This window comes from Phacochoerus africanus, chromosome 6 (genome assembly GCF_016906955.1).
Source record: "Phacochoerus africanus isolate WHEZ1 chromosome 6, ROS_Pafr_v1, whole genome shotgun sequence".
NCBI lineage: Eukaryota > Metazoa > Chordata > Mammalia > Artiodactyla > Suidae > Phacochoerus > Phacochoerus africanus.
Genome location: NC_062549.1, coordinates 94,152,052 through 94,179,997, shown reverse-complemented (window position 1 = coordinate 94,179,997; position 27,946 = coordinate 94,152,052). Strand labels below are relative to the sequence as shown.

At 56.4% G+C, this 27,946-nt stretch overlaps 1 protein-coding gene across 1 annotated transcript; it reads left to right on the top strand.

The window, feature by feature from the left end:
* The first annotated feature begins 36 nt into the window (after positions 1 to 36).
* LMNA (lamin A/C) lies at positions 37 to 27,558 on the top strand. Its single transcript, XM_047784327.1, has 13 exons — positions 37 to 134; positions 7,139 to 7,736; positions 19,663 to 19,819; positions 22,028 to 22,153; positions 22,422 to 22,592; positions 22,794 to 22,919; positions 23,449 to 23,669; positions 23,763 to 23,985; positions 24,422 to 24,529; positions 24,637 to 24,756; positions 25,218 to 25,307; positions 26,116 to 26,385; positions 26,634 to 27,558. Exons 2-13 carry the CDS (start codon positions 7,381 to 7,383, stop codon positions 26,658 to 26,660), a joined length of 1,995 nt encoding a protein of 664 aa, XP_047640283.1. The 5' UTR covers positions 37 to 134; positions 7,139 to 7,380; the 3' UTR covers positions 26,661 to 27,558.
* Positions 27,559 to 27,946: the final 388 nt, after the last annotated feature.

The window sequence follows — 27,946 nt, the reverse complement described above, 5'->3', positions numbered from 1 at the left end:
GGGGCCAAAGCTGGGAGATAGGGAGCAGAGAGGACGAAGTCACTGCGGAATTCCTCTTTGGCTCTTGTCTGGTGTGTACCGTGGCAGTATTGTGGTGTGTATTGTGACGGTTCCAGGAAGCCTGAGGCTCACAGGTGGGGCGGCTCTCTGGGCCCAGTTGAGTGGGGGATGGGGTTTGGAATGTCGGGCAGGGGCTCCTGGGCAGACTCTCGGATTTTACTGTTGGATGGAGCTCCTTTGGGGTCTGGACTGAAGGGAGGTGGGATGTAGTTAACCTGGAGGCAAATCCCTGGAGTTTGGGACCTGCTTCTGTCTCTTGTTGTGTGGCCTGGAGCATATCAGTTAACCCGGCCCAAGCCTCAATCTCCGTATCTGTATAATGGGAGTCATGGTGTTTGCTTTGTGCATCTCAGAGAGGTTTGAGAGGGTTAAGGTAGTAATCTGGATTGTGAAAAGATGACACCTGGGAGACCTGCCCAGCCAGATGTGAAGTGTAAAGGGTTGGTTCTGTGCTCATTATCTAGCGGCCCTGTCTGCCCTGGCTGGAGCACTGAGCCAGCCCTACACTGACCCCCGCAACCCCTGCCTCATCATGGTAGCGATAATGCCCATCCCTTGAGGTCGATTAGCCCCTTCCGGTATGTCCAGAGTGATGTCCTGTCTCCTACAGTAGTGTGAAATAGGGTCCGAGTACTATTTGGGGATTTCTGGCTGTGTTTGGGCAAATCTTAGCTTCTCTGGCCTGAGAAGCCCACTTTGTAAAGAGAGGGGTTTAATTCTCAGGGCCCTGGGGGCCTCTTAGGGAAGGGGCAAAGGATCACCAGGCAGGAGTCCCTAAACTTCCCTGCTAGAGAGACTCTGCCTCTGTCATTTAGTATATTGGGCTTTTGAATGAATTCAAATGAGGGGTTCACTGGCTTTACAAAAGGCCATCAAACACGCTCCTTCTGAGGGCCTTCCCAGCTAAACTAAGCCAAGCTAATTGTTCTAAGCCTGCATCATTCCATCTAGCTGGGTCCGGATGGGAAGAAGGCAGTTACTCAGCTGGACTTTCTTAGGTCAATTAGTCAACTTCTCGGAGTTCGGGTTTTTGGTATATAAAATGCAGATAATAATACCTTCCTCATAAGGCTGAAGTCAAGATGAAGTGGGATCAGCCCCACATGGCCCCTAGCCCAGTGCCTGGTACGTGGCAGCTACTTAAAGAACAGCCAGGTCCTTCCATACCACCTGTGCAGGAGTGACTCAGCAGTTCAACAGGTGTTTAGTACTTGACCCTGTGATCAAAGAATGAATAAGGCAGGGACCCTCTCTCAAGCACTCTAGGGAGTTCCTGTTGTGGCTCAGGGGAAACAAACCTGACTAGTATACATAGGGACGCAAGTTCGATCCCTGGCTTCGCTCAGTGGGTTAAGGTAATCCAGCGCTGCCGTGAGCTGTGGTGCAGGTTGCAGACGTGGCTCAGATCTGGCGGCTGTGGCCGTGGTGTAGGCCAGCAGCTACAGCTCCAATAGGACCCTTAGCCTGGGATCCTCCATATGCTGTGGCTGTTGCCCTAAAAAGACAAAAAAAAAAACCAAAAAAAAACCAAGCCAGAAACATTATAAAGGGATTCCCAAACCATAGCCTTGACTCTCCAAATCACCCCCTATTTCCTAGACCCTCTCCCAAAGAGTCACATCTTCCCACCCCTGTGGGGGCATATAACTGTCTCCCAATGGCCTAGGTCCCACTGGAATCCTCCTCTCTCCCACTCCTACCTGTCCAGAATTATATCCTGACAGCTAAGTGCTTGGCTTTCAGAGTAGGCCCACCTGTATCACAATCCCAGTTCTGCTACTAATCATATGACCTTAGACAAGTGGTTCTCAACTGGATGTGATTTTGCCCCACAGGAGACATTTGGCACCTTCTGAAGACATTTTTGATTGTCATAACTGGGGGCAGAGGGCTAGGGATACAGCAAAACATCCCATATGCTTAGACCCACCCCTCACAGCAAAGAATTATCTGGCCTAAAATGTCAAGAGTGCCAGCCTTGAGAAACCCTGCCTTAGATGAATAATTTAACTTCCTTAGACTTCAGTGTCCCCATCTGTAAAATAGGACTAATAGTAGTGTTTACCTTATAGATCTATTGCATAGGTTCAACAAAGTCACGCAAATACCTAGTGTCTAATAATAGTAGTTACTCCACACATCCTCCCTACACAAATCGTTATTAGAATGCCTCTGGAATCCCTCCTGGCTGCACCCTTCTGCTGAGCCCGCTCCGTTTAGCTTGCCTCTTGCCAAGGCCGGTGCCTCTGACTCCTTCCTCGCTGGTCTCAATGCCTCCCTCCTCTCCTTATCGAGCAGCCAGAATCCTTTCCCTCAGACCCCCGTCCCCAAACCAGGCAGGAGGCTGCCTCCATCTCCCCCTTCTCCCATCCTGCCTCTCCTCCTGCCTCACCTCCAGTGTCTCCCTGCTCAGCTCAGCTGTGCACCCTCAGCTCTTTCCCACCTCACAACCTCTGCACAGACTTCCTCCCCCAGCACCAGTCCACCCCCGCTCCTCCCACGTGTCCTGACAAAGTGGCATAAGATAGTGAAGAAGTCCTTGCAGCCTGGTCCGAGTTCTGAGCTTGGCCTCTCGCTTACTGTCTGGTTTTGGGAATGTCAGCCTCAGCTGTAAAACAGGGACATGTTCTCCAGTCTATGAGGTGGTTTGGGAACCAAGATGAGAATGTATGTGAAAACTTGCAGCTGTAAAGAACATCAAGGTATAAGTCACCCAGTTTATTGAGCATTGTCCCTTTTTTTTTGTCTTTTTTTTGCCTTTCCTAGGGCTGCTCCCTATGGAGGGTCCCAGGCTAGGGGTCTAATTGGAGCTGTGGCCACCGGCCTACGCCAGGGCCACAGCAACATGGGATCCAAGCCGTGTCTGCGACCTACCCCACAGCCCATGGCAGCACCTGATCCTTAACCCACTGAACAAGGCCAGGGATCGAACCTGCAACCTCATGGCTCCTAGTCGGATTCATTAACCACTGCGCCACAATGGGAACTCCAAACATTGTCCCATTTTATTTTCATAGCCCTCACCATCTTCTAACAGATTATAAATTTTGTCTTTTATTTATGGACCATCTCCCTCCACTAGGATGTCAGCTCCATGAGGATAGAGGTTTGTAGTCACTGCTGTATACCTAGTGAGTAGAGCAGTGCCTCATATACAGCAGGTGTCCAATAAATGTTTGTTGGATGAGTGAATTCTCCTGTAAACTCTTAAACCTACCTCCTCCAAAAAACCTACCTACCTTCCTTTTTTCCTTTCTTTCTTTCTTTCCTGCCACATCAACAGCATGTGGAAATTCCAAGGGCAGGGATCAAACCTGTGCTACAACAGTGACAATGCTGCTAGGATCCTTTACTCCTAGGCCACCAGGGAATGCAAGAAGCTTCCCTTTATTTCTTTGTGTGTTTGCGTGTGTGTGTGTGTGTGTGTGTGTGCTTGTTTGCCACTTCTAGGGCTGCTCCCGCAGCATATGGAGGTTCCCAGGCTAGGGGTCTAATCAGAGCTGCAGCTGCTGGCCTACACCAGAGCCATACATCTCGGGATCCGAGCCGAATCTGCAACCTACACCGCAGCTCATGGCAATACTGGATGCTTAACCCACTGAGTGAGGCCAGGGATCGAACTTGCAACCTCATGGTTCCTAGTCTGATTTGTTAACCACTGAGCCACGATGGGAACTCCAAGAAGCCTCCCTTTAAATGCATGTTTTTTTTGTTTTTTTTTTGTCTTTTCTAGGGCCACTCCCTCGGCATATGGGAGGTTCCCAGGCTAGGGGTCAAATCGGAGCTGTAACCACTAACCTATGCCAGGGCCACAGTCCAAGCTGCGTCTGCGACCTACACCACAGCTCACGGCAACGCCGGATCATTAACCCACTGAGCAAGGGCAGGGACCGAACCCGCAACCTCATGGTTCCTAGTCGGATTCGTTAACCACTGCGCCACGACGGGAACTCCCTAAATGCATGTTAATTGGTGTTCTTGCTGTGGTACAGCGGGATCTGCTGGTGTCTCTGCAGTGCTGGGACACAGGTTCAATCCAGTCTGGCATGGTGGGTTAAGAATCCAGTGTTGCCACAGCTCTTGGTTACAACTGTGGCTCGGTTCTGATCCCTGGCCCAGGAACTTCAAGTGTCCTGGCGCAGCAAAAAAAAAGAAAAGAAAAGAAAAGAAAAAGAAAATTTAAAAAACACAAAAATGCATGTTACTTAATTGTTGCAGCATCCCCATTTTATACACAAGGAAACTGAGGTTGAGTGAAAGGGGAAAACTCACCCAAAATCACTCACCCCAAAAATGGCAAGGCCAAATACATTTGTTCATTTAAGATACACTGAGCACCTCCTGTATGCCAGGCACTGGGCCAGGTATTAGGGACACAGATAGCCAGGCCCTGGTCCCTCCTGTCCTTCATAGCACTTTTGGGAGGAAGGGTCATAGGGGGAGGCCCAGGATGCTATGGAAACAGAGTAGGGCCCTGACTCCAAACCACCCCTTGGACTCAACCACTGTTTTCTGATATCACTTATTAATGTTCCAGCTCCCACACTTCTGGAATCCATTTGGAATTCATTTTCCAGTTCAGGGTTCTATGCTGCCCTTTAAACCACCTGTGCTTGATTTTTCCACCCCCCACCCTGTTTTCCCTACCAGTGAGCACCTCCCTTGAGAGCAAACATAGTAGCCCAACCCCCATGTCTTCGATAAGACATGGGACAGATGAGGCCCAGAGCATTCAGTAGCAGATCTGTCACTACACAGTAAGTGAGAGGCAGGATTGGAACCTGGTCTCCACCCAGTCACAACTCCCAGAATCCTCACCCCCAGGAGGCTCGTGTCCTCTGGACCTGCCTTCCCTGCTCTCTCCTGTTTCTTCAGGGACTGGTGATCTACACCCTGGCAGGAGGAAGGCAGAGGAATCTTTGGGATTCAGAGTTAGGATTGAATATTTAAGATAAAGGCCCACTTTGAAGTTCAGGTTTAGGATTGAGGCCATGGTGGTGGTGGTGGTGGGGGCACCCTTTGGAAACAACCTAAAGTGAAATTTAGGGTAAGATCCCCCCTCCTTTCTCCTGCCTCTTTTCTCCAAAGATGGGGAGGTCCGGGATAGGAAGGGTTAAGTGTGGTTTTGCTTCCCCAGCCAGGAGGGGAAGCCTGGCCAGGCAGGGACTGGGTGGGGCAGAGGGGGTGCTGGAAGGGGGGCTGAGGCAGTGGGAACAGCCAGTGTCCCTCATGTTTCACTGGCTCACCCACCCCGCCTCTGCTTCTGGTTTGGGGAACACAAGAGGGAGAAGCAGAACAAGACTTTTTGTTTTGTCTGGGAAACTGAAGGTGGGTACCACGCCCTCGCCCTCGGGGAGAGGGCTACAGGGAGGGGAAGCCCTATCTCAGGTCCCCTCAACTGGGTGCCTCCTGGATACTCACTATACAGCCCAGTAGCCCCCCCACCTCCATGGAAACCTAAGCATCCCCCCATCCAACACTCTGAGTCCTGCCTTCATCCCACTCCAGTCCCTTGTCTCTCTGAGGCCAGCTTCAGAACCCAGAACAGAGGACCTGTCCAGCTCAGCTTCCCTTGTTTATCCTGGAGCTATAAGGAGTTAGCAACATAATTTAATTTCCCAGGTTCCTCATCAGAGAATCAGCTGTGGGAGGCACAGGGGCAGGGCAGGAAAGTGCATGGGTTCGGGAGCCTGAGCCACTGCCACCTCTTAGGATGAGATGGTTGGTGGGGCCAGGGCCAGGATCAGGGGAGGGGAGTAGAAGGCTGATCAAAGTGTGTGTGTGTGGGGGGGTTCCTTGGTGAGTCCTGAGGATGGAAGAAGCTCCAGAGCCTGGGGTGGGGAAGCCTGGGAACTTGGGTGATCCTGTTTTGTGAGAGGGCCTGGCCTCTCCCCAGAGTCAGTTGCAAAGCAGACCTGGCCAGAGAGGAATGTAGAGATAAGTGCAGTGCTGGCCCCGCAGCCAGCGAGGTTGTGGGAATCTTTGCTGTCCCTACCTGCCCCCCCACCCCACCCCCTAACCCCGTGTCTGGCTGAAAGCAGGATGGAGACCCAGCATTGGTTGTCCAGCACCCTGCTCTGCTCCCCCTTTCAGGCCCCTCTGGGAACCACAAAAATCTGGAACCTGGTGTCCTGGCAGTGTGATGAATGCATGCACAGCTCTGGTATCTGTTTTAAATTATCCATTAAAATAAGTACAGTCTTGGAAAAAAAAAAAGTACAGTCCTGGAGTTGGCGGGGTGGGGTGAGGAGCAGAAAGGGACTGAAGTGGGAAGAAACCTAGGCAGTCTCTTTCTCCAGTTGCCTGAGTCCAGAGGAAGGGAGCAGGGGAAGGGAGGCAGTGCCTGGGTCATATGCTTGGCCATCTCTGGGGTTTGCGGCTTATTCTTCGGGTCTACAACCCAGTGGTTAGCTTTGGAGGGAGAGTAAACTGGGGCAGGAGATAGGAAAAGAGTGACCCCAAACTCCTGGTCTCTACCTCCAAATTTGAGGGTGTAAAAGGAACTCAGGATCCAGAACTTTGCTGTAGCCCTCCCTGCAACCACCCCAGGGAACACAGGCTTTCCTTCCCCACCCTACCCTGGCACACTGAGATGCAGCTTTGAATGGGCTGCCCACATGGGGGGTGGGGGAGGAGGGGTGACTCACTATTACTATGGGGAGGAAAGGGGGAGCCTGTGGTGGAAGAAGAGTGAGTCACCCCATGGGCACCAGCTTCAGCCCTCCCCCCACCTTCCTGGATCTGCCTACCTGGAGCCTTCCCTTGCTTTAAGCCAGCTTTACCTCTCTCCCCTATCCTTTGCCCACCCACTCTCACCCTTTGGCTCTGCCCTCTGCCCCCCAAAGGCCAGAGGTAGTGGGGACAAGCTGGCAACTTGTCAACTGGCAGTGGGGACAAGTTAAGCCGGCAGGGACCTGGCTGCGCGAGCTTCAGCGAAGCCACAGGCAGCTGGGGGTGCGCTAGAGAGGGTGGGGCGCCGACTCCGCCTACGCCGACCAGTCCTCACCCCTCCCACTCTCACCCCAGTGGGTTAGTGACGGCCCCTTTAAGAGCAATGGCCCCTCCTCCCATTCCCTAGACCTATTAGAGCCTTTGCCCAGGCGCCGGTGACTCAGTGTTCGCGGGAGCGCCGCATCCACACCGGCCAACCCAGATCCTGAGGACGGACAGCGTCTGGCCCAGATCCCCACGCCTGCCAGGAGCGAGCCGAGAGCCAGCCGGCCGGCGCGCTCCCACCTCGATCAGTCTCTGTCCTTGGCCTGAGCCCCGCGCCCTTCCCGGGACCTCTGCCCCGCGGGCAGCCTTGCCACCCTGCCGGCCATGGAGACCCCGTCCCAGCGGCGCGCCACCCGCAGCGGGGCGCAGGCCAGCTCCACCCCGCTGTCGCCCACCCGCATCACCCGGCTACAGGAGAAGGAGGACCTGCAGGAGCTCAATGACCGCTTGGCGGTTTACATCGACCGTGTGCGCTCACTGGAGACGGAGAATGCAGGTCTGCGCCTTCGCATCACCGAGTCTGAAGAGGTGGTCAGTCGCGAGGTGTCTGGGATCAAGTCTGCCTACGAGGCCGAGCTCGGGGATGCCCGCAAGACCCTCGACTCGGTGGCCAAGGAGCGCGCCCGCCTGCAGCTGGAGCTGAGCAAAGTCCGCGAGGAGTTCAAGGAGCTCAAGGCACGGTGAGTGCGCCCAGGTGGCGACATGCGTCATGCGTGGCCGCCGGGGGCGGGGGGGGTGGTGATGCGGAGAGAAGCATAGAGGGCCCGTGGACCGTCGCCCCTGCCCGGCTCCAGGCGGCCGGATAACTTTGCCTTATAGTCTCCTCCCTCCCCGGAACCGCCCCCGGCGGGTGACTGGCAGTGCCAAGGGAAATTGTCAAGACAGGACAGAGAAGGGAGGGGTCCTGGGAGAGGGTGGGTGTATATAAGAAATGGTGCAGGCATCAGGGCCAAGTAGGAGCTGATGGCAGGCCCACATTCTGTCAGGGTGGGATTTGCCAGTCATCTGGGGCCTGGGGAGCACTTTGGGCCAAGCGGAACTGGCCCTGCTAGTCTAAGAAATCTGGGCACCCAGGACACTTTGGAGTGGGTGAAAGGGCCCTGTTAGAACTTTCTTGGCAGGCTTGGCACGATGCCAACTTTGCCTAGCCTGGCTCTGAACACATGACACCCACTAAGACAGAGATCTCAAGCTGGTGGATAGCCAGTGGTGCTGGAGAGAGATCGCCAAAGCAGAGCTGACTCCCTTTTACCCCTGTAGGGGCATGGCGATGGCCCCCTTGGCATGACCTTTTCCAGGGTTCTTTCTAAGAGTTGGGAAGCTCTCCCTCACTCCCGGCGTGTCTGGGATCTTCTCTGGTCTCTGACAGGCCAACCAAATAGCTCCCGGAGAGCGGCTCCCCCGCAGCTCCCACAGCCCTTGGCCTGCTTGGCCCAGGAATGCAAGGGAGGGAGGGAGACAGAGGGCAGAGGCTCCCAGCTCAGGAAGTTGTGCTAGGCCCAGGTCTGCACCCTCCAACTCTCCCTACCTCCCCCTACCCCACTCCCACCCTCTGTCTGGAGTCTTTGAGGGTTGGGGGCTCTGTCTCTCCCTGCCTCCCTCCTTGGGGTGAGCCACTTTCATTTTCCCAACCAAGTCCAGCAGTCTTCGCTCTTTTGCTCTGGCCCATCCTCTCAGCCACTGACGTGTGTTTTTTTTGGTGGTTTTTTTTTTTTTTTTTTAATCTTTGCTTTATTAAACTACTGGAATATCGTGACATTTTTGAAATCCAGCCGTTGGAAGCTTCAGGCCACTCCTACCTCACCCATCCCTGCCCCACCCTGCCGCACCCTACTTGGCCCCTCCCTCTTTTCTAAGACAGGCCTTTGGAACTGGGAAGTTTAGGCCCTCTGCAGCTCCCCAAGAATTTGTTTCCCTCCTCTCTGGTCTCCTTTTCTCTACTCAGACCTCAGCCAGAGAGCACTAAAGGTGCTTGGAGATCCCTGGTGGAGGAGTGGGGGGCCCTATGGTTTGGCTTCCCTTCTTTGCATCATCTTCTCCAGACCCATGCCCTTCTCTGAACCACTCTGTATTCCGTGTTCTTTATACCCCTTGGCTAGCCCCCAGCCCCAGGCGAGGTGGGTGTGGCAGATCCATCCCCCCTGTGAAGGGTGATGGAAATTGTGTGGGGAGGCAAGGTGACTTTATTTCTGTTGAAAGGGATCGCTCCTGCCTTTGTCCCTTTAGTTAGGCGGACAGACAGGAGGCCAGCTAGGGGAGTCCCGGAGTATTGGTGTTCTAAATCAGTCCACTCAGCTGCCAAACTGCTACCTTGCAAGATCCCTGTGAAGGGCATTCTTAGCAGATCTTTTTTCTGGGGAAGACATTGATCAGGGAACAGAAAGAGTGGAGGCTATGGTCTCTCGCTCACCCAGCCACTCCAGTTTGTCTCCTCTGCCTCCTGGTGCAGCTGTCCCGGCTGGGACACCAGGCGGGTGTGCGCACACGTGGGGCAGGGCCGGGGGTGGTGTGTGTACTTGTTATATTTAGCCACCTGCCTCTCCTCTCCCCCACTGATCCTGGCTGGGGAGGCTGGGCTTCCGGAAAAGGGGGGTGGGTTTGCACACCTGGATCCTAGGCTGATGGGAGGCAGGGTAGAGGCATAGGGGGCTCCGCCTGGGGTATCTGTCCCCTTCTACCTCCCCCACAGGGAGGAGCCAGGATTCCTTGCTCCCTTTTCCGTCTGGCGTGCTCAGGGTGAGGTGAAGAGTGGAAAGAAGAATTTGGGAGAGGAAGAAAGGCATTGTTCTAACTCCTCCCACTAAAGCCTAGAAAGAAGGTGTTGTCTGGTTTAATGTTTAATTAGAGCTCAGAGTTCAGGGCCAGACTTTGGGTTGGGATGCAGAGTTATCTGTAAAATCTTGTGGCAATTCCTGGCCCAACCTGGGTAACTTGGCCACATCCTGGGACTTGAGGCACCCTTTCATTAGGCTGGGTGATAGGCTCTGAGCAGGACCCCCCCTTTCCTGCACCCACAGACACATCCACACGTTCCTCTCTACCCTGGAGCCTGAAGGATTTGGACACCTAAGTGCAGGAAGACTGAGGAGGTTAAAAACATTAGGGAAGGCCTGCCTGGGGTTCAGGCTTTAAGCTAGGCCCCACCCTAGGCAGGCCGGCTGAGTGAATGACTCACATGCTGCCCCCCCTCCCTCCCACCCTGGTGGCTTTACAAGAGACAGCAGGAGACAGAGTGGGGACAGCAGATGGCTTAAAGGGAAGGATGGGGGCCTGAAGGGCTGCGTCTTCTGCTCCCCGCTCGCCACTGCTTTGTGGGATCCTTTTCTGCTTCCTTCCTTAGGCTGTCTGTTGGCAGTCTGCAATGGGGCTCCTGACAGGCAGTGTGCACAAGTAGTTCTAGAGTTGAGTCCAGAACTACGGGCTTGGGCTGTGGGATGGTGCCAGGGTCTGTGTCTTCCCGTGCGGAACTGTTTGAGGAAAGCTGAGTCAGAAGTGGGGAGATCCTGAGCCCACAAAGCAGAAGCGCCTCTTCCCCCAGGACAGGGTCTGGGTGCTCGACGACTTCCTGAATTGCCCGCCTCATGCAGCCCCAGTTGGGGCAGGCAGGGACCTGCTGACCCATCTTCATCCAGGCTCTCATCAAGATCAGAAAGCAAGAGCCAGAGAGGTGCAAAGGCTTGTCCCATGCCACACAGCAAGGGAGTGACAGGTCAAGACCTGAGCGCAGACCTTCAGACTCCAAGTTGAGCGCTCATACCATTAAACCTTACTTCTCCAGCTTGGGAGACAAGTTGGAGGGCCTGGAAGGTGGGTTGGGGTGGCTGACGTGCACTCCTACAATCTGGAGATTCTGCCATGGGACTAGTTTTGCCTTAATGTTCTACGGTCCGGCAGGGTCTGCTAACACTTGATCAATCGCCTTTGCCCTCGCCTGTACCTAGAAAGATCCAGGACCCTGCCAGGCCGTAGATCATGAGATAGAGTTCTGAGAGGCTGGCAATTCCTGTCTTGAGACTGTCCTGGGACTTGTTGAGGGAACTGTCTGCCTGGAGCTGCAGGAGGCTGTGCCCTTTGGCAGATACATAAGGATAATGGGGATGGAGGCCTTTGAGGATACCTGGGCCCTGGTCCTCACTTGAGGGAGCTCCTTGGTGTGATCCCCTCTCCTGTCCACCCTGAAGTCCACATTCTCATTCAGACGGAAAGAAGAAGGTACAGCTATAACCCTGGGGGCTGAGCAGTGAGTAATTAAGGAGCCCAAGAGAAACAAGAAAGAAACCATTCTGTTAGGGCCCCATGAACTTGCCACCATCGATGCCCCAAGCTGGCACGTCCTGTGGCCTCCAGGAAACTGAGACTTACTCTTGCATGGGATGTGCCCATTGTCCCCACTCCCAATCCCACCCCCAGTGATGCAGTAGCTTAGCGTCAGGGCTGAAGCCAGGGACAGCTGGGAGGACAACTGGTAGGAGATGCCGTCACCTACCAACTGTGCCCTCTACTCTCCCTCCTCCCCAGTCCCTCACCACTTCTAGCAGCTGTGGCAGCCAAGACCAGGTCTGGCTTCGAGGCCCAGGGCAGTTCATCCCATTCTTATCTCTGTGGGTCCCCCATGGCTGAAGTTGACACAGGCCAAGCTCTAATATTCTTGGAGATAGTGGGAAAGAGGTTCTTTGAAGGAGGTTGCAGGGACTCCTATTACTTAACAAGAGGCCAAGTGGCCCACCAACAAAATGACAGGCAGCATGAGGTAGAGGAAGCAGACCTGGCCCTTGGTGTCCTTAGTTCTAGGCTTGGCCCTGTCACTGAATTGCTGTGTGACTTAGAACAAATCACCCCCATCTTGGAGTTCCCATTGTGGCTTGGTGGAAATGAATCTGACTAGCATCCATGGGGACGCAGTTTCGATCCCTGGCCTCGCTCAGTGGATTGGGGATCTGGTGTTGCCATGTCTGTGGCATAGGCCGGCAGCTACAGCTCTGATTCAACTCCTAGCCTGGGAACTTCCATGTGCTGCGGGTGTGGCCCTAAAAAGACAAAAGACAAAAAAAAAAAAAAAGAATCACCCTTGTTTCTGGATTTCCCAAGTTATAAAAGAAAAAGAGTTAGGGCAGAGGGTCTCCAGAGATCCCTCTGGTTCCGAAGTAGTACAATGACCCACAAAGTGAGAAAACAGTTCTCTGAAATACTAATCTATAGGCGTTTTCTTGTGGTGCAATGAGTTAAGGATCCGGTGTGGTAGCTGCTATGGCGCAGGCTTGATCCCTGGCTTGGGAACTTCTACATGCTGAGAGCCTGGTCAAAAAAATAAAATAAAATAAATAGACTACTAAGCAGTAAATATTAAAATTGAATATAATTAATAGCCAATACTATTCTCAATAGAAATCTTTCCCACTTGGCGTTCCTGTCATGGCTCAGTGGTAATGAACCCGACTAGTATTCATGAGGGCGGGTTCAATCTCTAGCCTTGCTCAATGAGCTGAGGATCCAGTGTTGCCTCAAGCTGTGATGTAGGTCGCAGCTCAGATCTGTCATGGCTGTGGCTGTGGCGTAGGCTGGCAGCTATAGCTCTGATTCGACCCCTAGCCTGGGAACCTCCATATGCTGTGGGCAAGGCTCTAAAAAGACCAAAAAAAAAAAAAAAGAAACAGTTAATTTTATGACATTATAATCTTGGCTTATGCTTTGTTTTCATTGCTAGTATGAAAGAACTCTAGTTTTTTTTTTGGCTGCCCTGCAGCATATGGAGTTCCTGGGCCAGGGATCAGATCTGAGCCACATTTGTGACCTACGCTGCTGCAGGTGCACCATGCCTGATCCTTTAACCTACTGCACCGGGCTAGATATCGAACCTGTGTCCTGGCACTGCGGAGACGCCACCAATCCCATTGCACCACAGTGGAAACTCTGACCCTGTGGTTTTTAATGCCTCTCCCTTTAGGACATATCATGTAGGCTGTAGTGTGCAGGAGAGGGAGAGTCCTATGGACTGACGTTGGAGGAAGAAGGGAGGCTTTGGGGAAGGCAGGACCATTGCCTTAGTGCTGGCCAGGATCAGACAGCATGAGCCTGGGGCCTGCAGATGAAAGTTCAGAATGACCTTGAACTGCCCACCATCTACTCTTCCTACACCCATTCTGGCTCCCGCCACCTAAGGCTGGGCTATGAGGAGGTCTTGGCCCTTAACAGTCTCTCACGGAAGGGGACAGTTTGGGAAGGAGGCCGGGTGGGGGTGGAGGGGGCTCCTTCGGCCCGTTTGTGGGAGAGGAAGCCTGAATCCTGCCTGTCGAAGCCAGGAATAATTCTGGCTGGGATCCCAGGCCAAACGGAGTAGCTGAGTCATGGTAGAGGGCAGAGTAGAGAATGGACGGGAGACCCTGAGCTTGTCCAGTCAGAGAAGCAAAAGGCTGAGGGGGTGGCCTTTTATTAAGAACTACGATGGGTGTTCTTGCTGAGTGGCAGCAAGAGGGATGAGGGTCTGAATCAGACGGGGGCCGAACGGAGACAGGCAGAACACAGGAGTCTCTTTAGGGGTGGTTCAGGGGAGCTAGAGACCCTTGATTCAAGGGGTCCCATCCTAGGCAGCTGAGGGGGGACTGTTTGGGATTGCCAAGTCACCCCCTTCCTCCTCCCAAAGCGCTAACACTGCCACCCTCTGCCGGCCAGGAGAGAGCATTGCATCTTCCTCGGCTGGAGCTGGAATGCAGTGGGACCAGAATGCCTGGGTCCTCCTCGACTTCCTCTCTCCATCTTGGAGTGCGGTTCCCACCCCCCTCCCACTGTTGTCAGGGTTAATAACCATGAGCCACCAGATGGGGTGATACATCCTAAGAAGGAACTGCTGAGTCGCCTTCTTGTGGGGATCCCCTAAATGTCCCTCCTTTTGGCAGGTGGCCTCCCTCCCTCCCCCCAGGACATCCTACCTCTTCCTAGGCCATCCGTCTCCCCTCCATGCCCCCACTTCTTTTGGTCTGTCCGCGGGCGTCGGCCCTGCATTTTTGTGACACACAGGAATGATTTCTGGAGAGACAGGCCAGGAAGAAGCAAAGTGGTGTTTGGCACGGGACCTGGAGGGAGCGGTTGGTCAGGAAGCCCGCCGCCTGTTGTCCAGGACCCCAGCGCCCTGGCCTCTGGCCGCAGCCTCTCCTGCCTCTGTACAATGCCACGTTGATACACCCAGCAGCTGTGACTCAGGCCTGGCCTCCTGCCAAGCCCAGCGCCTCTGCTGGAGCTGCGTCTGAACATGTCAGCAGGCCTCCTGTCCCTCTTCTCGGCACCAGTTCCCCCATCCCGACCCTCCCTCTGCTTGGAATGAAGACCTGGCTTTGTCTGGGGCAAGGACAGCTGGGAGCCTGGTAGCTCTGGAAGGGGATCTGAGGGTCCTCCAATCCCAAGCATATGTGGCGGGTATAACGCCCAAGGGAGGGGTGTGGAAGCAGAGCCATGCCTGCTCTGGGGCCTGTGTCTGTGCAGGGAAGTCAAGGGTAGAGGGTCCTTACTGGGGGCCACCATGTGCTTTCCAGGTGTAAGACATTCGGAAGTTCACAGGGTGGGGTATGGGGAAGCTGAAGGCTTCTAAGTCCCTGGAACACCTCTTCCCCAGGTCCTCTCTTTAAGGTCCTCTTTACAGAGTGCTGGCACCTTGAATGCCAGAGTGGGGAACCAGATGACCCAGCCTTTCCACATCCTGCCTGCACCTGAAAGTGAGGGCAGACCCACAGACCAGCCAAGAAACCAAGCCGTGGTTAACTCTGGGCGGGGGGGGGGAGGGACTGTCAAACCTCATGGCTCCACTCCTGGCAGAGGGGGTAGGTGATGTCTGAGGGCTGTTTCACTTGGTCTCTGTATCTTCACTCTCTGACTCGGGGTGGCTCCCAGCAATTGAGCAGAAGTCAAAGTGTATCCCAGACGCTCTTCCTGGGTGTCTCTGTCTACTTTCTGAGTGTGTCATGCCATTTTCTGTGTCTGTCCCCACCTGCTGTGAGTGTCCTCAGCTGACCCGGTGGGCAGATTTGTAGGGTCTGAGCCTGCCCTTCTTCGGGCCTTGCTTTCCTCACCTGTAAAAGGGCAGGAGTTGGTCCAGGAGGAGGTCCCCCTAGAAGCTTTGAGCATATGAACCTCCTAGCCCCAGGGCATTTGGGGACATACAGAAAAAGCCTGGAGACACACTTATAGCTGAAAACAGAATAAACTAGTAGGTAAAACAACAGCTGAACACGGTTGGGAGAGGCGGGGTGGGGTGGGGGGGGGTTTTGGCCCAGGGCTGAAACAGGGCTCAGGGGAGGTGAGGGTGTGGATTTGGAGTAGGTGGAGGGAAGGATACATTTCAGGGGGAGGAGTTGCTAGAACAAAAGGAGAGATGGTAGGAACATGCGGGTTGGGCTGGAGGTGGCCACCAGAGCCGCCCCATCACCTGGCACGGAGTCAGCCTGGGCAGAGGTCTAGACGGCCCGGGAGAAGAAGGGAGCGCTCTGAGACCCACCAGGCGATCTGAGACCCGCTGCAACGCCCCCTGCCCTGCCCTGCCCTGCCCAGCCACAGGGGGCGCCCTTTCCTGTGAGGCAGGAAACGCCCGGGGCCCAGGGACCCCTGCTTGTACGCCTCCCGCTGCCCCCATGCCCCGACCCCTCCCATCTCCGCCTGGAAGATGGGGAACTCCGAGGGCTGGTGAGGTTGGGGCCTGGCCGGGCGAGGGCGCCGGGGCGGGTCCGAGAGAGCCCGGTTGAGCTGGGCCGGCCCCTCCACCGCCCCCTCGGCCACCTGCTCCTCCCACTTTTTATTTTTAGCCCCAGCCCGATGTCTCTGCTCCCCTCAGCTCTTCCTCAGCCCCGCGGAGGAAATGGGGGCCTCTCCCTCGAGGCCTAGCAAGTTGCTCCCAGCAACCGGGCCCAAACAGGCCTGCGGCCGGCCCTGGCTTCCATATCTGGCATCTGAGCTGGGCTGAGGAGGGTGACTCAGCGGGCGGGTCAGCGGCTGGCGTGGTGCCTACTCAGCCCCTCTGCTGTGCTGGCCCCCACCCCCCGCCAGCAGCCCTCGAGTCCTGGCCTGCAGTGGCCAGGGAGCCCGGCTTCCCTGTGCCGCCAGCCTCAGCCTAAAGGCTCCAGCCTTGGGCCACACCAGCTCTCGTTTCTCCCTTATTCGTTTCCTCTCCGTGGTCCCGCCCTCTCCCGCCCCGCTCTTCCCTCCCTCTGAGATCAGATTTGCCAGCTGTGGGAAGAGCTGGAAACAGGATGCCCAGCCCTTCTTGCCTCACGAGCCCGCTGGGATGCAGCCACTCCTGTGCTGGAGCAGCCTGGCGGATGGGAGGGAGAGCACGGGCCGCACTGGCATGGCTCTGGGCCTGGGGCAGGACGCGGGCAAAGCCTGGGTCTCCCCTGTGAGCAGTAGAGGATTTCCCGACCCCTGCCCGGGTATTGTCTGCTCGAGGATGAGTCACCTGCGGAGCCCCTGGTTCCCACCCTTCCCAGCTCCCTTGCCTGCCGCACCCGGTCCTCCCTGCCAGCCCATTGTGGGATGGCAGTCAGCACGTGCCCAGCTTTCTCGCTGCCAACCTCCAGGGGACCTGGGCACGGGCAGCACCACCACCACCCTGGGGCTGAACCGCCTAGCTGGTGTCTGCTTGGGGTCCCTTCTGGGGCAGAAAACCCCAACTAGGGAAGAAATGGCATTTGGAGCTGGTGGGCAGGCAAGGCTAGGGAGGAGGCCAGAGAAGCACTGGGTTCTGCACCGCCACCCCCAGCCGTCTCTTGGGGAGTGCGTGCGTGTGGCTCCCTGGCCACAGAGTTCCTGAGGTCTGAGTCACAAGCCCGCGGGCCATAGATGGTGGCTGCTTCCCCGCAGAAGGGAGCTCCCCAAGCCTGACTGAAAACCGCAAAGGCTCGTCCTCGCTTCCCTCTCTTTGCTCAGTGGTTTCCCTCTTCTGCAGGGTGTGTCTTCGTCCTTTCATCGCATCTCTTTTAAGCGCTAGTCAAGCCTGCAGGAGGGGGAGGAAAATCGCCCCCTTAACTTCTTTGGAGGCGTGCTGGCGCGGCAGGTGCCGGAGCAGTGCTGTGCTGGTTTCCAGCTCTGCTCCTGGCGGGCTGTGTGCCTGTTTCCTCAATCACCTAGTAGTAGCACCTAGCTCCTAGGGAAGCCGTGGAGGTTAAATGAGTTAATGTTGTGCTATTTAGTGCTGTGCCTAGTGCACAATCAGCTGTTTGCTGTCGTTACATCAGCACGAGTGCGAGCCTGAGTATTACCGTTAGGATTCCTACCGCCCCACCTTTGGGGGCAGTAGGATGTGAAGAGGTTCCACTGAAGGACAAAATCCTGCAGTCGCCAGACCATGCAGCTCCGTTTTCTTGCGTCAGGGTCGGCTTGGCACTGTCACAGGAAAGGTCTTTCCAAGGAGGACTGAAGTTTCTCTTCTGGTGTCTGAGGAGGCCAAGGAGGCGGGACTAGGGAAGAGGCACCCTTGAGATGTCTTTCGGAAGCGCTCCTTCTTGCTTCTCCCAGCTCAGGCTGGCTGGATCCTGCCGGCTTCTCCCCTGTCTAGACCTGTGGCTTGGGGAGGCCAGTGGAGGAGGAGGAGCCCTGATCCGCAGCCAGAATTGACTGTGTTCCCGCATGGTCCCCGTAGCTGCGTGTTGTGCTTGACATGGGGCCACTCACCTTCCTCCTCAGAGCCTCAGTTTCCTCATTTGTAAAAGGAGGACGTTCAGCTGAACCTATGCCAAGCTCCTTCTGGTTCCCTAAATTCTGAGAGTCTCCCCTCCTGGGATGGCCAGCTACAGCCGTTAGCCTGCAGGCTAGAGAGGCCTCTTCTGAGAAGTCCCTGCCAGCCTTGGAGCTGGCCCAGGGAGCTCGGAATCTATGTCGGCCGCGTCGCTTCACTTGACCAGCGGTTTTTCTTCTTTTTCTCCCCCCCCCCCGCCCCCCCTCAGCTGCCTCGGCTTCGGAAAAGTTCTGAAGTCATGGAAAGTTGGGGCTGTGCTTCCAGCCAGGGGCTGGGCCGGATGGCAGCCAAAACCTGAGCTGGGTTTTGACTTTATTTTTAGCTTTTCTGGCTGAGACGGAGGAGGGGAGACATCCTCCAGATCTGGAAGGGCCTCTTCTCACAGGAGACAGACATGGTTGCATTAAACAGCTTGTTCTGAAATGTGGCCAGAGGCCTGGACAGAGCAAGCGGGGAGGTGGGGTTGGGGGGGGGGCGCTTGCTCCAGGTCTCTGTGTCCTTCCCCTGCCTCTCTGGGCATCCCTCTGTCTCCCTCCCAGAAGAGCTCGGTTGTCGGTTTGTCGGGGAGGAGGTGACTCCTGTTTGAAATCGCCAAAACCAGGTGGCAGGAGAACTCCGCCTCAGTCTCAGCCCCTCCCTCTAGAGCTTCCTCCAGTCTGGCCTTCTCCATCCTCCTTCACAGTGAATTGTTGCGTCTCTTGGAGCTGAGGGCTTTGGTGGCGGGAGAAAAATGTTGGCAGGGCCACTTTTCTCCTTTCCAGGAGAGAATTTTTCTCTCCTGCCCACGTTTGGTTTCCATCTGCCGTGGTGGGTTCATGCTTGAAGTCTGATGAGTTACAGATGGCAGCTGGGCCCAGGCCTCCTGGCTCTTTCCCTCCACTCCCTGGGTCTCGTTATGTTCTCGCACCACACACTGGTGAAGGGATCGTTACAACTGGAAAGTTCTTGGGTTCCCCAGAGGTCTTTAAGAAAAATAGGACCTCTATTTCTGCAGGTCACTATCCAGCAAAAATAATCAGGGGCCCAAAAAGGGAAGGGAGGTGGCAGGGGCGATCCGTCTTTGGTTGGTTGTAACTAAAGCTTTACCCAGTTTGAGGAGCTGGAGCTCAGATGGACCTCGAGGCCTGGGGGCTGCATCGGGACCAGACACTGAGGCTGGTGGTCAGCGGGTGGGGCTCAGCATTCTCAGGCTCTCCTGAGACCCAGAGGGAGGGAGAGAGGCTGGAACCCTTGTGCTCTGCCCAGATCAGGGGACCCAGCCTGGGGCTGAGAAGGGGAGGGGTCCATACCACACCTGGTTGCCCTCCTCTCAGATCCACCTGAGCTTTACCCAGACTTTCCCTCCCCAAAGGGATTAGGGGAGGTGACCTACACCTTCCGGGCTCAAACCGAGATGCGTTAGGGACGCATGGACCCCAGGGCTGGAAGCCTGGTTGTCTGGGTCCCCTGCAGGGAAGGAGGCTTGGCTGAATGGAAGGTGGGTGGAGTCAGGGGTAGAAGGTTAAGGCCCTGTGTGGGAAGGGGCAGGAGACAAAGGTGGCTCTGTCTCTTTGGGAAGGAATGGGGGGGGGAGGGAAACACATTCATCTCACAGATCAAGCTTTGCCCTAGGCCCCAGGCACGTTCCTGAGCACTGAGTCATGGGAAGGGCAGAGAAGCAGGAAGGGGGTTTTGGGGACCTTGGGGGAAGTGGGAGTCCAGCCCCAGAGGCGGGCAGATGTAAGCAAACCAAAGCCAAGGATGCCCTCTCCTGGCAGTTTGAGGGATGGCAGAGCCAGGCCCCAGAGCCAACCTCCCAGGAAGTGGCTCCTCTCCCTTCCTGGGGGACTTAGCTCTCTTTAGGGGCATAGACTCTTTCCCCTAAACCCCCTCTTCCCTGGCTTCTTTAGCAATACCAAGAAGGAGGGAGACTTGATGGCCGCCCAGGCCCGGCTCAAGGACCTGGAGGCTCTGCTCAACTCCAAGGAGGCAGCACTGAGCACCGCTCTCAGCGAGAAGCGCACGCTGGAAGGCGAGCTGCATGACCTGCGAGGACAAGTGGCCAAGGTGGGGCCCACCTGCCCCCTGTCCCCCTGCCCCCAAACAAATACACACTCTTCCACCCCAGGTGCTCTCAGGAGGTACTTGGTCTGACCTGTCACATGGCCTTGGAGCCATTCACGTGTCCTAGAATTGTTGTACCCATCCAGACCATATTGCACCTCCTTTGCTGCCCATGAAGTCCAGCAGCGTGAATTTAGAAGGATCCGTAGGAGTTCCCGTCGTGGCTCAGTGGTTAACGGATCTGACTAGGAACCATGAGGTTGTGGGTTCAATCCCTGGCCCCGCTCAGTGGGTTAAGGATCCGGCGTTGCCGTGAGCTGTGGTGTAAGTTGCAGACTTGGCTCGGATCCTGTGTTGCTGTGGCTGTGGCATAGGCCGGCAGCAGCAGCTCCGATTAGACCCCTAGCCTGGGAACCTCCATATGCCATGGGTGCAACCCTAAAAGTCAAAAAGACAAAAAAAAAAAAAAAAAAAGGAAAGAAAAAAAAAAGAATCCATAAACCATTTCCATTTAACTTCGCAATGAATTGTGCCTGGCCCTGGATCCCTCCCAGTCTGGCCCTGCTGTAGAGAGCTGTGATCTCTTTGGAAGATGGGAGAAGAATATAGACCATCCACAGAGCCCTGGTTGTTGGAAGCTGATGGTTAATCACATATAGATGCATGTTCTTCTTTTTTTTTTTTTTGCTTTTTAGGGTCACACTCGCAGCATATGGAAGTTCCCAGGCTACACCACAGCAACGTGGGATCCAAGCCACATCCGTGACCTACACCACAGCTCACGGCAATGCCAGATCCTTAACCCACTGAGCAAGGCCAGGGATTGAGCGCGCATCCTCATGGATACCAGTCGTGTTTGTTACCACTGAGCCATGACGGGAACTCCTTTTATGTTTTTTAAGATTCATGTTCTTAGTGGTTGGCATGTATATCATGTGTACACAATGGTCTTTACTTTCAAAACACTTTGGTATCTATCCTTTCTCTTATGTTACAAGCTAGGGAACAGAATCAAAGAAGCTGGCTTGTTCCCAGTCTCACTGCCTCATCTGCCAAGAGCAGGGCCAGGACTAGAGTCAGTCCAAGGGTCAGGTCCTGGGCTCTCTACCCCGACGAAGGCCCTGCAACCACGGTAAACTGAGGAGTGACCAGGAGATGCCAGCAGGTTGACTACAAAACCAAGACTGGGCCATTTTTCTCCCAGGTCTCTGCCCTGCCCTGCAGCCCCTCCCAGCTGCACTGCCCAGCTCGTGTTTGTTAAGATGAAGATCTAAGAAAAGTGCTCCCAGAATTCCCTTGTGGCACAGCAGGTTAAGGATCTGGTGTTGTCACTGCATCGGCTTGGGTCACTGCTGTGGCGTAGGTTTGATCCCTGGCCCAGGAACTTCCACATGCTGCAAGCGTGGCCAAACAAACAAAACAAAACAAACAAAATAAGAAAGGACCTCCCCTGCTCAAACTTTAGAGGCTCTTTTTGTGGCAGATAAGGGCTCACCTCTCCGTGATCCAGCCCCTGCCTTCCAGCCCGGCCACCTCTGCCATCATGCTGCCCCTGCTCCGCCCTGTCACTCAGACTTCAGCAGTATTGAGGCTTCTGAAGATCCTGAAGTACACGTGTGTGCCTTCATGCCTCAGTGCCTTTGCACTTGCTCCTGTCTGCCCCAGCAGTCACAGCGGTATTCCTCCCCAGGCCCCGATAACCTTGTCCTTCAGATCTGAGCCTCTTACAGGCCTTCCCACCCCAGACACATACTTCCTTCCTGTTCCTTCTCTACTCTGAACATGCTTCCTCTATAGCAATTGCTAGGTTGTGTCAAACAGAGGAGGCAATTTTTTTTTTTTTTTTGTCTTAATGGCCACACAGAGACATATGGAAGTTCCCAGGCCAGGGATCAAGCCAAGCCACAGCTGCAACCTACATCAGTTACAGCATTGCAGATCCTTACCTCCCTGCACTGCTGCACCACAGCAGGAACTCCAGTCTTTTTTTCTGTCTTTCTTAGCACTGTACCTACCCAGAGTCGTTCCTGCCAGGGAGTGGATCGCCTTACCTCTGGGGGCACCCGAGGCTCTCACTCCCCTGGACCTGTTTGTGCGCATAGAGAGGGATGTGTTGGATGCTCCCCATTCCTCAGCTTCCTTCCAGCTCCGATGTCCTGTGAGCCCTCTCCCTGACCTCTGGCTCCTTCCTCTCTGCCCCCTTCCTCTCAGCTCGAGGCAGCCCTGGGTGAGGCCAAGAAACAACTTCAGGATGAGATGCTGCGCCGAGTGGATGCCGAGAACAGGCTGCAGACCCTGAAGGAGGAGCTGGACTTCCAGAAGAACATTTACAGCGAGGTGGGAACTGTGCCCTGAGACTGGAGGACAGATGTCAGAGCTGGGGCTGGGGCATTGGCTGTGTGCAGAGCTCCCCTACCTGACTCCCTTGTACTAGTGGATGGGGAGTTGGGTCTGGGGGGACGGGGAGTGGCCAGCCCTCAGGTTAAAGGGGGGCTCACAGTGGCTCCATTCACGGTTAGGATTGGGTCGGGAGCTCAGCCACCTGCCTGGGTCCCATCCTCAGAGGACTAGTTCTGATTTTGGTTTCTGGGTCCAACCCTTCCAGGAGCTTCGGGAGACCAAGCGCCGCCATGAGACGCGGCTGGTGGAGATTGATAATGGGAAGCAGCGCGAGTTTGAGAGCCGGCTGGCGGATGCCCTGCAGGAGCTGCGGGCCCAGCACGAGGACCAGGTGGAACAGTACAAGAAGGAGCTGGAGAAGACCTATTCTGCCAAGGTGCTCGCTCTCCTGTGGCTCCCTCGCTGCCTCTGACCCTGGCACCCCTCCCCCCACCTCTGCCACCCTGATACGTCCCTTGTGGGATCGGGTGGATGATAGCAGGAGCCCCGGGTGCCTAGGACCTGAGGCTGCAGCAGAGATGCCCTTCCCAGGTCCCTTCCGGCCCCTGCACCCCTAACCCCGCGTCTTCCCCTCCAGCTGGATAACGCCAGGCAGTCGGCCGAGAGGAACAGCAACCTGGTGGGGGCTGCCCACGAGGAGCTGCAGCAGTCCCGCATCCGCATCGACAGCCTCTCGGCCCAGCTCAGCCAGCTCCAGAAGCAGGTGATGCCCCCACCTCACCCCCTCCTCCAACAGTCTGGGCAGGACATGGGGTGGGGGTCCTGAGGGCAGGAGGGTGCAGGACAGGACATGCCTTCAGGACCCCAGGCTGAGTAAGAAGCCTAGGGTTTGGAGTCAGATGACCTGTTTGCTGTTCCAGGACTTTCTCTTATCTAAGCTGAAAGACCCTCCTTCTCAGAGCCTTGGTTTTCCCCTTTGAATATGCAGATCATTCGTATCGTCCCTAGAGATCTGCCTCAAGACTCAGTCGGAGGTGTCGAAAGCATCAATAGTCTAGCTGGCTGTGCCATTTGTGGCAGGAGGAAATAGATTCAAGCCTCAGATTAAGAGATTTCAGTTGGACTTTGAGAAGGACTGCCCGGTGGCCAGCCAGCCGAGGCCTCATCAAAGTCCATGAAAGGCTCTGATGAGAGCTGAGGATCCTGGCGAGGCAGCTGGGTGTCCCCTACCCCTTACCTCTCCCCATGTGGGGCCTCTGGGAGCTCACCAGACCCCTGCCTCCCTCTCCCAGCTGGCGGCCAAGGAGGCCAAGCTGCGGGACCTGGAGGACTCGCTGGCCCGTGAGCGTGACACCAGCCGGCGGCTGCTGGCCGACAAGGAGCGGGAGATGGCGGAGATGCGGGCAAGGATGCAGCAGCAGCTGGATGAGTACCAGGAGCTGCTGGACATCAAGCTGGCCCTGGACATGGAGATCCACGCCTACCGCAAGCTCCTGGAGGGCGAGGAGGAGAGGTAGGCTGCGGGGGAGTCCAGGAGGTGCTGGCAACCGCCTCCAGCCTGCCACTGGCCTTGACGAGGCTCCCCTCCCTGTCTCCCCCTCTGCAGGCTACGCCTGTCCCCCAGCCCGACCTCACAGCGCAGCCGCGGCCGGGCCTCCTCCCACTCGTCCCAGACGCAGAGTGGGGGCAGCATCACCAAAAAGCGCAAGCTGGAGTCCAGCGAGAGCCGCAGCAGCTTCTCCCAGCACGCTCGCACCAGCGGCCGCGTGGCCGTGGAGGAGGTGGACGAGGAGGGCAAGTTCGTGCGCCTGCGCAACAAGTCCAATGAGGTAGGCCCCCAGGTGGGGTCTGAGAACACAGCGGCCTTTGGGAGAAACCCCAAAAGTGAAGGGATGGCGTTTGAGGGCAGGGCCATCCCTCTCATCAGAGGCAGACCAGCGTGTGTGCGTGTACCTCTCCTCCACACTCAGGCTCCAGTCCTGGCTCCGGGGCTCATCAGTGGCCCTGAGACCTTAGGCAAGCATCGGTTTCCTCATCTACAAAGAGTCCCGAACTCTTTGAGTTCTTGGGAAGATGAAAGCTCAGAGTGCCTCTAGCCCAGTATGCGTGCCCGTAGGTGGCCGCTGTCATCCTTGAAGGGGAGAGTGGTGAGGGGCGGTGGATGAGAGGGAGAGACCTCTGCCTGAGGCCTGCCTGGGCCCTTGAGTAGGAGGATCCCAAGAGCCCGAATGAGCCTCCCCCACCTTCGGCTTCCCTCCCTGGCAGGACCAGTCCATGGGCAACTGGCAGATCAAGCGCCAGAATGGAGATGATCCCTTGCTGACCTACCGCTTCCCTCCAAAGTTCACTCTGAAGGCCGGGCAGGTGGTGACGGTGAGTGGCAGGGTGTTTGGGATGCGGGGGTGGCTGTGGGTGGGGATGGGTTGGCCCAAGGATGGGAGTGCTAGAGTGAGAACCCTTCTCTAATTCTCCCTCACCAGATCTGGGCTGCGGGAGCGGGGGCCACCCACAGCCCCCCAACCGACTTGGTGTGGAAGGCGCAGAACACCTGGGGCTGCGGAAACAGCCTGCGCACGGCTCTCATCAACTCCACTGGGGAAGTGAGTATGCTGGCCTCTCGCTGGCCAGGGCTCCCCCGATGAGACAGCCAAGGTTGGAGCCAGCTTGCCCCCAACTCAAGGGAGCCAATTCAGGGCCACTTGCCCCCAGCTCTCCTGTGCAGTCGCAGGCCCCAGACCCTCTCAGTGGGCAAACCCAAAGAAGCCTCCCCCAGCAGTAGTAGCGGGGAGGTTGGACAGGGAGGGTCCTTAAAGGCAGACCGTGCTCCTACCCAGAGGGCTTGGCAGTGGCCCTCTGGGGTACAAACAAGTTCCTCAGCTCCAGTGCCACAGAGGAAGGACAGAGTGTGCCACAGAGGAAGGACAGAGTAAGCCACAGGCTGGACAAAGGGCAGACCACAAGGAGGTTCTTAGGGGGTCCCTGGGGTGGGGTTGCTGTGCAGCCCCCCTCCCTCAGGGCTCTGAGCCCCTAACCCCCGGGTGGGATCTTGTGTCCCCGGCAGGAGGTGGCCATGCGCAAGCTGGTGCGCTCGGTGACCATGATTGAGGACGACGAGGATGAGGATGGAGATGACCTGCTCCATCACCACCACGTGAGTGGCAGCCGCCGCTGAGGCCGAGCCTGAGCCCACCCTGGGGCACCCACTCAGGCCTGGGGACTGCCTCTCCCCGGCCACCCCGTGCCAAAAATCTTTTCATTAAAGAATGTTTTGGAACTTCACTCGCTGCCCTGGCTTTTCTTCTCTCTCCTCCCTGTACCGTGAACGGGGAACCCAGGTGTCTGGGTGCCCTACTCTGGTAAGGAAGGGAGTGGGAACTTCCTGATGCCACGGAGTCTTCCCTTGGGAGCAGCGGGCAAGGCTCTGGATTTGTCTCCTGGGACGGGCACGGGAGGACAGATGTGGGGCTCCCAGCCCTGCCTCTCTCCCCCCGTTTTCTGTGGCGTGCATCTTTCTTCTTGTCCCCTCCCCATTCCTGTCCCATGCATGGCTTCTCACCTTCCCCCTTTTTCCTGGGAGACAGGTCTCTCTCACTGTTCCTCCTTCCCAGTTGATTTTGCATGCCTGCTGCTCTGCGAGCTTGCTCACGCTCACCTTGCCCTCTTAACCTTAGAGTAGCTTAGGACAGAGTCAAAGCCACAACTCCCATTCCCTGCCCCTAAGTCTTACTGACCCTCCCCCTCTTTCCTGCCCGCCCCCCCTCTCCCTGGCTCCCAGGGCCTCTCAAGCCCTGTCACCCACCCATCAAGCTCTGTCGCCCACCCTAACATTGGTTAGAGTTACTTGAGAGCAGAACGCCACCTTCCTGCCTAGAGCCTGCAGGAGCACGGAGCCTGGGCGTTGGGCCTGAGCGCTCAGTCCCAGACCCGCCGTCCCGCCTGAGCCTTGTCTCCCTCCTCAGGGCTCCCATGGCAGCAGCTCGGGGGACCCCGCCGAGTACAACCTGCGCTCACGCACCGTGCTGTGTGGGACCTGCGGGCAGCCCGCCGACAAGGCGTCTGCCAGCAGCTCGGGAGCCCAGGTGGGCGGATCCATCTCCTCTGGCTCCTCCGCCTCCAGTGTCACAGTCACTCGCAGCTACCGCAGTGTGGGGGGCAGTGGGGGTGGCAGCTTCGGGGACAACCTGGTCACCCGCTCCTACCTCCTGGGCAACTCTAGACCCCGAACCCAGGTGAGTTGTCCCTCTACGTCCACAGCCCCTGGTCCTGTGGGGGTGGGGGGGAGCGCCTTCTCCTCCGCAGCCCGGGGGAGTGGGAGCCTCCTCCCCGCAGCCCAATATCCTAGACAGTCACTCCTGCGTCCTGCCCCTCCTGTCTGAGCCCCAGGCTGGAGGGCAGGGGCAGGGCTGCAGGGAAGGGGAGGGCGGGTTTGGGCCTGGTACCGCCATTCACATCTCTCCCCTTCTTTCTTCTCTCTTAGAGCCCCCAGAACTGCAGCATCATGTAATCTGGGACCTGCCAGGCAGGGGTGGGGGTGGAGGCCTCCCGCTTCCTCCTCACCTCATGCCCACCCCTGCCCTGCACCTCAAGGGAAGGGGCTTGAAGCCAAAGAAAAATACTCCTTTGGGTTTTTTTTTTTCTTCTATGTTTTTTTTTTTTTCTAAGAGAAGTTATTTTCTACAGTGGTTTTATATTGAAGGAAAAACACAAGCAAAGAAAAAAAAAAGCATCTATCTCAAATTCCCCTTCCTTTTCCCTGCTTCCAGGAAACTCCACATTTGCCTTAAAACCAAAGAGGGGAGCCAAGGGAAAAGGATGCTTTTACAGAGCCTAGTTTCTGCTTTTCTGTCCTGCCCGCCGCCCCCATCCCGGGGACCCTGTGACATGGTGCCTGAGAGGCAGGTGTGGAGTCTTCTCCGCCAGCCTCCAAGGGAGGAGGGCTGAGCCAGCCCCTGGGCCGGCCCCCATCGTCCACTACACCTGGCTGAGGCTCCTCCACCTGCCCCGTCCCCAGTCCCCCCCTACCCCCAGCCCCGGGGTGACTCGTTTCTCCCAGGTACCAGCTGCACTTGCTTTTTCTGTATGTTATTTAGACAAGAGATGGGAATGAGGTGGGAGGTGGAAGGAGGGGGGAGAAAGGTGAGTTTGAGCCTGCCTTCACTTTGAGGGGGGGTGGGCTCTGCCCAGTCACTGGAGGTCGAGGTCAAGTGGGTGTAGGAGGAGGGAGAGGGAGGCCTACCAGAAAGGGGGAGAGCCTGCTGGGGCCCCACCGCAGAGGAAGAAAGTGAGAAGCGATGGAGGGTGTGCGGCTGTGGGTTTTGGCGAACACTAAGGAGCCCCCTTGCCTCGTGTTTCCCATCTGCATCCCTTCTCTCCTCCCCGAATCAATACACTAGTTGTTTCTATTCCTGGCTGCCGTGGTGTCTGTCTTTGTTGGTGAGCGTCACCGTGTGTCCTGAGCGGCACACACACGTGTGCGCACGTGAACACACACACACACACAAATGTTGCCCGGTCACCTGCATCCTCACACCACCCAGCCTTGCCTGCCCCTGCTCCAGCCCTCAGAGCTGCCAGGGCACATCTGGGTCCCTAGCAGTGGCTGATAGGGAGAGGCTCTGATGTGAGCCTTGCTGACCCACCATGGGGCTCTCTTCCCACGAGTCCCTCAGAGAGGCAGTCCTAAGGAGGGCACTGCCTTTCTGACTTCCTCACAGCCAGCCAGCACTTGGCAAGCGCGTTCTCCATGCTGGACCCCGAGCCCAGCGTGCATACTAAGACATACGATGGTAT

Excerpts from the sequence above, each read along its gene's own strand:
- LMNA (XM_047784327.1), top strand. The coding sequence starts at position 7,381 with ATGGAGACCCCGTCCCAGCGGCGCGCCACCCGCAGCGGGGCGCAGGCC. Across the intron at positions 24,530-24,636 it reads AGGCCGGGCAGGTGGTGACG|ATCTGGGCTGCGGGAGCGGG; the intron begins GTGAGTGGCAGG and ends CTCCCTCACCAG. Across the intron at positions 26,386-26,633 it reads ACTCTAGACCCCGAACCCAG|AGCCCCCAGAACTGCAGCAT; the intron begins GTGAGTTGTCCC and ends CTTCTCTCTTAG.